Below are 11,730 nucleotides of genomic sequence, written 5' to 3' on the forward strand. Positions count from 1 at the left end.
CAGGCAACCGGCGGTGCGCCGCTCTGACGGGTCCGGCTGGGGCCGCTTCCGCCGGGGGAACGGATGAGCCGGGAGCGGGGCGCGGGGGCCGGCGGCGCGGGCGGACACCGCGTGGAGGTAGCGGCAGGCCCGGCGGGGCCGGGAGCGCGGAGGGGCGGCGGGGCCGCGAGGGGCGGCGGGCTCCTCACGGCCCGGGGCGGCTCCTCACGGCCCAGGGGCGCTCCTCACGGCCCGGGGGCGCTCCTCACGGCCCGGGGCGGCTCCTCACGGCCCGGGGCGGCTCCTCACGGCCCGGGGGGCTCCTCACGGCCCGGGGGGCTCCTCACAGCCCGGCGGGCTCCTCACAGCCCGGCGGGCTCCTCACGGCCCGGGGCCGCCGGGAGCTCTGTGGGAGCGCTGGGAGTCTCCCTCGGTAGCCCCAGTGCGGCGGAGAGGAGCGGCGGGGTCCCGCCCGCCCGTGCTCGGGCGGGGTTTATCGGTATCCGGGCCTAGGGGCGAGCTGTGGTTTGAGCTCCGCAGAGCCTTCGGGGCCGCTCGTTCCCCTCGCTGGCGGGGAGGGGATGGCCGGGATGCGGAATTCAAGGGCGCGTGTTTCGAACGGGACATGAGGGTGTTGCGTGGTGAGCGTTTTGTATGTGCTGGATGTAGAAAATGTGCTAAAAATCCTTCCTGCCTGCTCTGTGTGCCTGAATTCTGCCGGCAGGGCTGAGCTCGGCCCCTCAGAAACTTCTAATTGGAGAATTTTGCGTTTAGTGCTGATGAGTCTCATATTTCTTTGTTGCTTTTAGCTTGCTGCTGTTTCAGTGCTGAAAGCTGAGTTGAACATACAAGTCAGACGTTGCTTAGTTATTCAAAACCAGAGCTGTCAGTTGTTGAATTTATTGAAGTGTCTTTTGTTGTTGTAGGAAAGCACTTTGAAGGCTGGGGACAGCTGTGATGCACATCTGTTTGACAAAGAAGGCACCAGCTTTTCCTAGGCACTTTACAAAACTAACTGGATTGAAAAGTAAGAGTCTAAGATAAAATTGAATTTTTAATAGTTAAGATTTTGGGTGGGTTTTGTGCTTTTTGTTGTTTTTTTTTTTGGGGGGGGGGAGGTGTTTTTTTTTAAATAAAAACAGCATATAAATGACAACACTTCAATAAAACTCCTCTCTTTCACTTAAGAGAAAAACAATGAAAGGCAAAGCACATGCAGGTGATTTTCAAGCCCAGGATTTTGTCAAGAAGAAGAAAAAGAAGAAGAGGAAACAGAGTGAGTCCAACAACAAACAGGAAGATGCTGAAACTGTGGAAGGTGCAGAGCTCGGCAGCTTTTCCCCAGTGCTCTTTGAAGATGCAGCAGCACAGGGTGGGGAGGGCAGGAAAAAGAAGAAAAGACTGAAAAAAAAGGGTGAGAAGCAGCAGAGTCTGCTGGATGATTACTTTGGGAAGGTGGACCATGAGATCAGCAATGGGGCTGGAGCAGCTGCTTCCCCGAGGAGGAAGAGGAAGAGGAAGCAGGAGGACAGCACCAACGAGCTCAGCGATGTCACCTGTGTCCCTGTGAACCAGGACTGCCAGCAGGGTGCTGCTGACTATGTTTATTTCAAAAAACGCAAGAAGAAGAGGAAGGAGAAGCAGCCTGAAGAGGATGAGGAGTGTGAGCTGCCTCCCCCCGAGGAACAGAGCACGGGCCACAAAGAGAAATCCAAAAAGAAGAGGAGGAAGAGGAGAGAGGGCAGCGGCCAGGAGGACCCAGATGGAGCAGCTGAGCCACTGCTGTCCCCCTCAGAGCAGGACAGGGGGCACAGGGGGTGGCCTTCAGCTGCAGGTGAGGATGGAGGCTCTGATGCTGCTTCTGCCATCACTGAGGTCTCCATGGAGCTCCCTGCTGGTTTTTCCACACCCAACAAAGCAGCTGGGCGAGCTAAAAAGACTCCAGCACATGCTAAAAAGGCAAATAACAGCAGCACTTCTGTCAAGGAAGAAAGCTCTTCAGAGTCTGATATGATGTAAGTTCAGGTTTTGTTTGTGGGGTTTTTTCCCTTCCTCCACTCCCCAGATACAATCCTTTCATGCTCTTTGGGTTCCAGGTTTCTCTTCATTCTGTTCTCTGTGTGTTTTTGAACTTACACAGCATTTGTGATGTTGGAGACCTATTTTAAAACCTCAGTTTTCTTGTGGAGATCCAATAACAATTTTTAAGAATACTTCAGGCTCTTTTCTCCTCTTTAGAAACTGTAGGTATAGAAATAACTTACCTGCAAACAATTCACCTTTAAAAAAAGAAAAAACGGGGGGGAAGAGAAAAGGATTTCATTTGTTAAAGTTGGTATTTATAGGGAACATGTGCATTTTAACCCAGCAACTGTAAGTCAGCTGAACAATTGAATGTTCTGTGCAAATAAATGCTCGTGTGCAGTGTCTAGAAAACAAAACAGGAGCACTAGTAAGAGACAGATGGAAAAAAAAAATCTGTGTGCCAGTGCTAGCAAGAGACATTATTTCTTCTGTATGCCCATGTGTGAGAGTTTTGTGGATTTTCAGAACTTCAGAAAGCTCCTTGATTATTGTAAGTATAGAAATTTGGAGATAAATTACAATTACTAAATTATGTTAAAAAAAATGCAAGGCAGTGGATGTGTGAAGTATTTTTTGTTCTGAAATTAATTAATATGTTCATTCTTTTAATGGTAGAGATGTTAACAACATCTCTGCTTTGGAGTTCTAGTGGTGTATTTTATTTTATGCCTTTTTTTTTTTAATATCAGGACACCAAAAGCCTTGGCATCTCATAAAAAGAAGCAGAAGCAGCAGAACAGTTCCTTTGCTGAGTTGGCAGCCTCTGATGAGGTCAGTGTGGATGGTGAAGAAGGCCTGGACCGTTCCATGACTTCAGCTGTGGATTTGGATATCGCAAGACAAGAACTGAAAGAGTTTATTCCTCATGTGAAGAATATATCAGACAGTTCAATCAAGAAAATGGCTGGAAGAGACCTAATGAGGTTTAAGGAGTTTAAAAAACAGGGTGAGCTCTCTCAAATCCTGTTGCAGTGAGGAAAGACTGTGCAGCTGTGCTAGTGTTTGGACAGAGGGAAAAGTTTGTGTCGTGTCTGTTGCACCCACAACCTGGTTCACTTCATCCCACTGATGTATTTTCTTTTTCTCTGTTTTGTACATCTGCTTCCACATTGGCAAATTTCAGTTCAAACTTGCTTGTTAATTGCTGATTCCCAGCTGGTTTTGTCTCTTTCAGTTTTCTCTTTTCCCCTCTGAATTTTTTGATACCTGAGATCAAAAAATTCAGGAGGTGGTACTTGAGGTTTGATTTGGTTTTTTTTTTTAACCTTTCTATATTTTAGGTATGGCTGTCAAGTTTGGCAGATTTACCCAGAAGGAAAATAAACAAATCCGGAAAAACGTTGAAGAGTTTTTAGCACTTACTGGAATAGACAGTGCTGAAAAACTTTTGTTTACCTCGAGGTATCCAGAAGATAAAGACACCATCCATCGCCTGAAAACAGAACATCATTTTTGTGAAAAAATCTGTGAGTATTTCAGTCCATCCTCAGACAGCTGAGTGCTGCATTCTACAGCCTGGTGATATTATGGCATATTCTGTAAAATAATTTTTATTGAAAAGCACTGATGTTGCTAAATTTGGTAAAAAAAAGAAGCTGCTGACACGGTGTAGTTGATAATCTGCACAGATTATCAGAGATCTCCACTGTTGTTATTATCTGGTCTCAAATAGGAAGAGTTTGGAGATAAAATATGGTCAAGACCAGTAAAGACTTCCAGACTTGCATTTGGGCTTTATGGCTTTAAGTGCATTGTTTGCTAAACTATAATTAAGGTTACTAATGGCAGCTGTGAGAGATTAAGTCCTGTCTGAAATTGTCACCAATAAATAGGTGGCAGGTGCAGGACTGAGGGGGGTGGAAGAAATTGAGCCATGCCAGTTTTCCAGGACCTGGGGATCTCCTCAGTGCACCAGGAGCTTTACTCTGTGTGTTTGGTGACATCATCTCAGGCAAGGCAGAGTAAAGGACAGCCTGTCATGGATCAGGCTACTGGGATCAAACTACAGATTTGTTCCTCTGTGGTTATTTCAGACACACAATCCTTCCTTCTGCATCAGCACATTTCCCTGATGTTCACTGTCATCCCAGTCTGGGAGTTTCAGCCCAGCTCCTGGGCTGGGAAGATTTGGCAGAAAGTCTCATCAGTGTTCTGTGCAGTGTTCTGTGCCTCTGCTGGGCACTGCTGGCCAAGGAGGTTGTGTGTTCCCAGTGCTTGGTCTCTGTGGATCTTCCCTGCAGCAGAGATCTTCACTTGGATTTTGCTGATGCCCCCAGTGCCTGCTTTTCCCAGTTGGAACAGTCTGTAAGCACCCAGGGTCCCCTCAGCTCCTGCCTGTGGCTGTCTCATGTCTCTGTTTTAATGGGAGTGTTCAGCATGCCAGTTAAATTTTAATCACACCTGGATCAAATGCACAGCCAGTCCATGCAGTTTGTAGCTGGTGAGTGGAAAGAATCTCTTGTTGACAGCACAGTCATGAAAATGTGTGGTGTTGGGTTTTGTTTCATTTTGGCCTCACCGCTGTTAGAAATGTTTGTTAAAAATGATCCTTTACCTTCCAGCTGAGGGCATACCCAGGCCCTGGAGGCTGATATATTATCGAGCAAGGAAGATGTTTGACCCAAATAATTATAAAGGAAGGTAAGGGGATACTTTAAAAGTGTTTCTGAATGCTAATATCACTCTGTGTTGATTATTTGTAAATTAAAAATGGATTCAAATGAAGATCATCTCTCCCATTTGTGCCAGTTACTGTGACTTAATTGATAGCTCATTTTGCCTTTTTGATTCCTCTGTTCTAAAATGTGACTTGAAGTGATAGTGATGATTACCATTGATCACCTGCAGATGTTAAGCTCTTTAAGAGATTGAAATGGTTTGAATTTACAGCTGAAGCTGTGCCCATTTCCTCAACCAGGTATACTAGAGAAGAAAAAGAACAATTAAAGAAATACCAAGCCCTGCATGGCAATGATTGGAAGAAGATTTCTGAGTTGATGTCCCGTTCTAACCTCTCAGTTGCTATGAAATTCTCTGAAATCAAGTCAGGTATGTAATTTTTAGAAAAACAATTCATTTTGTGTAATGTTATTTAAACTGTACCATGTAGGTACCCTAAACATAAGGAAAAAGTCCTTCAAGTATGGGGTTTTTAATAAATTAATTGATTTCTAGTGATGGTCCTCTTCTTCACTGACTGCATTTTCATGTGGAAAGGATAAGAAAGATCTCTGAAAGAAAATGGAAAAAAAAGTGGGACAAATATAACTCTTTATTAACAGAACTGACATCTAAAAAAAGATGATTTCATGGGGAGGGCAGAAGGAATTTGGCAGCTAGGTTTAAAAAGATAACAACTGGGGATCAGACTGTTCTTTAGTGTTTAGGCTGAACTCTCAAGCTTGGTATTCAGAAGAGTTTCTAGGACATGTGTTAAGAAGTTGGTCCTATAAATAAAAATCATGCAAAGTGAAACATTTGCTCTTTTGCCTTTTTTTCCCTAATCATTTATGATAAATTATGCCTTAACCTGGTGGGTTTTCAATTTTAGCTATTAACTATGGTTCTTGGACAAAGGAAGAAACCCGGAAGTTAATGAGTGCAGTGAAGGATGTGCTGAGCAGGAAACTGAGAACAGAAAATCCAAGCTCTCTTTCCTCCCTGGAACAGTCAGACACGGATCTCTGGATTGACCGTGAGCAGCTGCACCAGCCACTGCCATGGACTGAGATTGAAACCAAAGTGGGAAGTCGATACTGGAGACAATGCAAACAGAAATGGTGAGGGCTTGGACTAAACTGGGATAGTAAAATGTGTTCTGGGGTGTATTTATTCTGCAAAACCTGTGTTTGGTACCATGATGATCCTTTGGTAGGACAGGTAAGGGATTGTAGAGCACAGAGGAGGCATTGCAGATGAGTCTGAGACAACCCTTTGCTAGCTGCAGCAACTTGTCTGTCTGCTGTGGTAGCAAAGCCTGATTTTTGCCTGGTGTGTGAAGCCTGAGCAGCAGAATTGACTTACATGCTGAACCCTGGGCATTGTGACTAACACCAGCAGTATTATTTAGCTAAAAATAGAAGATTGAGACTCTTATGCCAGCTGTTTAACACCAAACCAGCTGCTTCAGAAACTTCTGCATAACCTTGTGTAGTTATCTGCAAGAAATGTATCATTTTAAGAAACTTTCCCTGCTGACAGGAATAGCAGTTTCTTTGTTGGGTATTTTAGGGGAAACTCTCTCAGCCAAGGCCTGGGCCCTGGCCAAGCCTTGGCCCCTGCTGGTTGGGAAGTGTGCCATCAGATCCAGGTGTTCCTGTGCTAAAAATATAATCAAGTCACTTTGACTTGCTGATTTGGGGCCTATAAAAGCTGGACCCACTCTTGGGACAAATTTGGAGACCTCACCTAGGGGTGGACACACTGTGGAGGATTTCCCAGTTGCTGGGAAGGGTTCTCCAGGTCCTGCCTGTGACATGGGGCTCCTCAGTGACAGGATCTGGATGATGGTAAAATACTGAGGCAATTTGTGATGTATCTTTCTCAATCACTGTCCTTTCTCTCATATAGTAATGATTAGTGCACTCTTGCTTATTTTTGCTTGCTGTTAAAAATAAGTGTATAGTTTTATTGAATGTTTCATTTTACTTTTTTGTTGCCTTAATATGCATAGTAAAATAAGACCATTTTTCCATTGGTGACTGTGTCCCTTCAATGCCCCCTGTCCCTTGGCAGACCACTGTATCTCTGTGACAGCAGCAGAGAAATTTCCCAAAATGATACAGACCTGGTTTTGTGTGTTTTCAAAGGAATTCAATTTTAACAAGGAAATTGACCAAAGGGAAGCAGTTGTACAAAGGGACCAGGGGATTGCAGACCAAGATCACTCTTATTAAAAGGTACAGTTCTGAGCACTGGGATGTTTTTTATCATGCACTGTTTGAGCTGTGTTTATAAAAGCTGGCAGGATGAGAATAGCCTGCTTGCAGCTTGATACACATTTTGTAATCATTCTTTCTCTGGACAAAATGTCCTGTAATTTCTGACTGAGGGAGCTGGGAGCACTGAATGATGTCTTGAGTTCTGCCTGCTGACTGCTTGTCTCACATTCACAGGTTGTATGAAACAAAAGCAGAGGATGCCAGTGAAGTAAACTGGGATGAACTCAGTAATGCTTTCGGGTAAACCTCCCTTCCCTCTTTTTATGGCTACAAAGGGTAGTGAAAGCAGAGGAATCAAAGTTCTGATACCTTTACAATTGTAGGAAATGTTCAGTTTGGAAACATTACAGTTGCATAGCACTGAGCAGGAAGCCAAGATCTGAAACCCTTAATGTTCCAGATACTGAAGTGTTATGTATCTGTGCTTCCAGATGTTAATCAACTAATGGAATAAATTATGGTTTGATAATATGGGTTAATTATTATTTGAATTCCATCATTTCCACCTAAATCTAAGCTAGGGCTTGACTGGCATTACTCTCAGGAATGGATAACTCAGTTAAGCTTTATGATAATTCCTCACACCACTAATTCTTTGAACTCTTCTCTTTGCAGAGATGTTCCTAGAAACTATCTTCAGTCAAAGTTTTATAGGTTAAAAGTGTCCTTTGTCCCCTTCTGGAAAAGAAAGACTTTTTCTGGTCAGTATGCCAGCTGTTCATATGTGCTTCTAAATGCTTTGGCTTGAATTTCAGAGGATACATATTCTGGTTCAAATTTTTCCTAATTGGCTAAAATCTTAGGCTTTATACTTATTTTACTAAATGCTTTTTTTATAACTTTCAATGTTCTCTTCATGCAAGTGCTTATGAACCTGTTCTTTTTAATACCCTGGCTTGAAAAGTTTTAAGGCTGTGCGTTTTAATTTCTCTTTGCATGTTTGTGTTATGCCTGATCTCCCTGCAGCCCCTGTGATCAGAACAATACTGAGATTTTATGCATTTAACACAGACAACAAAATTCCTTTGAGATGCTGTTCCTCTACAGATCCAGTTAAAATTACTTTTTTTTTCCTCATAGAAATTATTGACTATCTGTATGAGAAGAAGCTCCCAGAACTTGAAGAAAACTTAAGGGAAGCAAAGGGCCGTAGTTCTGACAATTCAGCAGCCAGTCAGCAGCAGAAGGCTTTCAGACTCAGTGACATTTTTGACTCCAGTGAAGAGAGAACCAGTGACATTTTTGACTCCAGTGAAGAGAGTGATTAACTGATTGTCCTAAAAGCAATGCCTAATTTGCATATTTAACTGCAAATGGCTCTGGTTGAAAGTGGGTGCAGCTCACCACCTGCAAGTACCCAGGCTCTTGACAATTGGAGAAGTCAGGATGGGCACCTCTGATTGTCTTCTTTCATCCTGAAGATTGAGTTAAACAGAGCTTTTGTGCCACATTTTATTTAATTCAACTCTGGTTTTAGAAGTTTTCATGTAAGCATCCAAGTTGCTTTCTAAATGTCTCAAAATACTTTTTTTCCTGTGGAGTTGACAGCTGCTGTTTTCCCTTTATGAATGAACTTGGTTTTCTGAACTTTATTTTTTTTTTAATTAACGGGATTGGAAAAAGGTTTTCAGTTTGCTTTTTAAACTCTGTAATAATCAAGTCTTAAAACATCTGTGTTGATGGAAACAGCACAACTTTTAAGTTGTTTTTTTTTAACAGGTATCTTGTTCTTAAAAACAACTGATTTTATTTTTGATGCAGACTTACACTTTTTTCAACCCTTCTAGAGAAAAAAAGACTTTTGTCAATTACTATTCATCATTTCATGCTAACCAAAACAAATTATATAAAAAGTTGTAATTAATATTTGGAAAACAGAGACAAAACAGTGTGTGTATATATATACATATGCATATATATATATATATTTTTATTTTGCCAAGGAGAATTTCTACATTTTAATAAGAAAATTAAGCAATAAGATGGAGGTTGTACTCGTGTTTTGTATGATACTTTTAACTCTCTGCCTGAAGTGATTATTTGTAAATTGACTAAATTAATGTAAAAAGCCCCAAAAATAACTTACTGTGTAAATCTTTGTAAGGCTTGTTTATATTTCCCATATGCTGTACTAGACAGTAAAGCAAGAAGACTCAGTCCCTGCTTTTTCAGCATCATTTTGATAAGTGACAATTTCCCTCTTCAATTCTAGTGATCATCATTAAAAATCCAGAACTCTGAATGGCTTGAAATAAAGGCCTTGTTGGAGGGTCTGGAAGGTGACTTACAGCAAGGAATTTTAAAGGAAAAACTTCCCCTATTGAACTGTGTCTGCTTTAGTCTCTCTGAAGGTAGAAAGCACTGGGATTTTTGTGAGACAGGCACAACCCCCCCTGCAATCAGCCACTGCTTTGAGGGTAAAGTTTTCCAGCCAAAAGCTGAAATGGGATGGAGGAAGGAAACACACACCACCTCCACTTAGGTCTTTGTGTTGCTTCATGGGTTTGAAGGTTAAAAGCTGAAAAACTTGAATTTCTGAGTCTAAAATTGTCTTTTTCAAGTTTTTTTTTTTTCCCCTGGAAAATGGAGATGCTCTGAATGGTGTGCAGGCAAGAGCACAAATGATGCCTGGTTGTAGAGTTTGTAAAGTAGATCTTGCAAAAATAAACTTCTTCCTCCGTGATGAGATTTATTTTATTATTTGCTTTGAAAGAAAAATGTGGCTGAGTGGAATGTACCTCACCCTAAAGAGAGAAGCAGCAACGTTTTATTGAGTGAAAAGAACAATTTGACAGAGTTCAATAAATTTGATGGAATTCAATAAAGTTTTAACAGTGGTTTAGCAAGGTTCAAAGTTCACCTTGTTAATGACTTATTCATTAGTACTAATTCAGCTGCTTAGTCACTTACAAAGGACCTGGTGTGAGGAAGGGGTGCCCTTGGGTATGGCTCAGGTGAGGGAGGTTTCCCTGCTCCAGGGCATTCCCCTGGCCTTCAATCCAGCTGCAACTCAGAGTTATTAGGGTGAAATTGGTGCTTGTTAATTAGCAGTACAAACAGGATAGATGTCTTTGTTTTAGCTCTGCTATCTCATTCTCCACTCGTTATCTTGCATGTTTAGGTTTCAAAACCACCTTTCAAAATATTTTTTCTGAGGTACTTTCACTCCCCTGTCAGTGAGCCAGGAGCATTCCAGCTCTAAGGGTCACCTCAGGGCATGAGCTCCTGTTACTCCCTCCCAGAACTACCAAGGAAAAAACTTCTGATACTCCTTAAAAGCAGTTTCTCTGCTAAATATGAGCGAGCCAGGGCTGGAATTGTAAACTTGCCATCCTCTTCCCTGGCCCCATGGAATTCCAGGCAGAGGGAGGCAGTTCTTTCACATGGATATTTCAGTATTACTGCAAACAGCAAACTCTGCAGAGGTTTAAAAAAAGAAAAACTAAACAGGCTCCACGGAATGATGAAGAAAATAACGTTGACAAAGCTTTGTGTATCAGACTGCATTATAAATAAGAGCATGACAGCTCCTTCAGGTGTAAAAGCACCCTAAAAACCTGGGTGTTTCAAGCAGATGTGTCACTTCAAGCATTTCCCTGGCATCTTCATGGCCTGAGTGGTGTTACAGCACAAAACTCCTCAGCTGTGTGGCATTATCAAAGACACAGACAGACGAGTTCCAAGGCTGTGTTTGCAGCACTTCAAAGCTGAAGAAGCAGCTGAAGATCAAAGGGGGACTTGCTTTTTTCACCCCTCTTTCCTGTAAGGTCTTAACCAAGGAGGTGGAGAAAGGTGACGCTGATATAACTTGGGCCAAAGTTACAAAAAGCTTATATAGCTTGAGGTAAAAGACACCAGTATAACCTGAATCATAACTTTGCATATTTATATAACCTGAATCATAAGTTTCTGTATCTATATAACCTGAATCATAACTTTCTGTATAATGCAACATCCAGTATATGGTTAGCTCGTTGATTAATGCTTAAATAAACAGAAAGTTGCCAGGTGAATAATCTCAAAACCAGACAAGTGTAGCTATACTGGGGAGCAGGAGGATGTACGAATGAGAAATTGGCAAATGTAAAGCAAATTAGCCACAAAATGAAGAATTTTGTCTGGTTAGATCCAGAAAGACCAAGGAACACCACAACTGTGCATGCTCTGAAGACAAAGCTGAGAAGCTCAGATGTGAGAAAGACCTTGAGCCTCCATCAAAGAAAACCCCCAAGAACACCTAAATTGGGGAGGGGCAAGCAGAGGACAGAAAAACTATTCATAACCATGAGATAACATTATGTAAATTAGCTCCATCATGTATATGATTATGTTATAATGCCATAACAACATCAAGGAACACTCACTGCATAAATAAACCCCAGCACTTGATAAGGGGAGGTGAGTGAGGTGGAGAAATCCCCCTCGCCTCCAGCACTGCAATAAACAAATACCTGCTCTGTAGACACCAGTCTATGGGGTTTTACTTCCAGCCAGCCTTTTCGGGCATCGCCGTCCGTACCTGAGGCAGTGCCGGGGCTGTACCACCGCTCAGGCCCTGTCCGTCCCTGAGGCAGAGCCGGGGCTATAACACCGCTCAGGCCCAGCCCCGTGCCTCAGTTTCCCCGCCTACTCGCGGCCGTGCTGGCCCTTTAAGGCTCCTCCCGCGGGAGGCAGCGAGCGCCCACTTCCGGCCGCGTCCGGAAGCGCGGGCAGCGCCGCGGCCTCA

The 11,730-nt window shown here is 43.0% G+C and overlaps 1 protein-coding gene and 1 long non-coding RNA gene across 3 annotated transcripts; one reads left to right on the forward strand and one right to left on the reverse strand.

The window, feature by feature from the left end:
- Positions 1–60: 60 nt before the first annotated feature.
- Positions 61–9,690, forward strand: TTF1 (transcription termination factor 1). 2 transcript variants are annotated; one of them, XM_053996508.1, is made up of 12 exons: positions 61–117; positions 906–1,006; positions 1,168–1,994; positions 2,754–3,010; positions 3,345–3,530; positions 4,626–4,704; positions 4,982–5,112; positions 5,615–5,843; positions 6,873–6,962; positions 7,179–7,244; positions 7,620–7,705; positions 8,085–9,690. In XM_053996508.1, exons 3-12 carry the CDS (start codon positions 1,177–1,179, stop codon positions 8,270–8,272), a joined length of 2,130 nt encoding a protein of 709 aa, XP_053852483.1. In that variant the 5' UTR covers positions 61–117; positions 906–1,006; positions 1,168–1,176; the 3' UTR covers positions 8,273–9,690. The 2 variants fall into 2 exon arrangements, with proteins under 2 accessions (XP_053852483.1, XP_053852482.1); XM_053996507.1 differs by lacking the exon at positions 61–117 and adding an exon at positions 439–620.
- Positions 5,255–11,621, reverse strand: LOC128817736 (uncharacterized). The gene is made up of 3 exons (XR_008440269.1): positions 11,456–11,621; positions 9,915–10,007; positions 5,255–5,294 (listed from the first exon to the last, which is right to left on the reverse strand). It is a non-coding gene; the product is annotated as an uncharacterized LOC128817736 (long non-coding RNA).
- Between the last annotated feature and the right edge of the window lie 109 nt (positions 11,622–11,730).

The sequence above is a fragment of the Vidua macroura genome, chromosome 21 (assembly GCF_024509145.1).
Source record: "Vidua macroura isolate BioBank_ID:100142 chromosome 21, ASM2450914v1, whole genome shotgun sequence".
Classification (NCBI taxonomy): Eukaryota; Metazoa; Chordata; class Aves; order Passeriformes; family Viduidae; genus Vidua; species Vidua macroura.

Coding starts and splice junctions, on each gene's coding strand:
- TTF1 (XM_053996508.1), top strand. CDS start 1,177: ATGAAAGGCAAAGCACATGCAGGTGATTTTCAAGCCCAGGATTTTGTC. Junction 7,245..7,619: donor GAACTCAGTAATGCTTTCGG/GTAAACCTCCCT, acceptor TTCTCTTTGCAG/AGATGTTCCTAGAAACTATC. Junction 7,706..8,084: donor GAAAAGAAAGACTTTTTCTG/GTCAGTATGCCA, acceptor TTTTCCTCATAG/AAATTATTGACTATCTGTAT.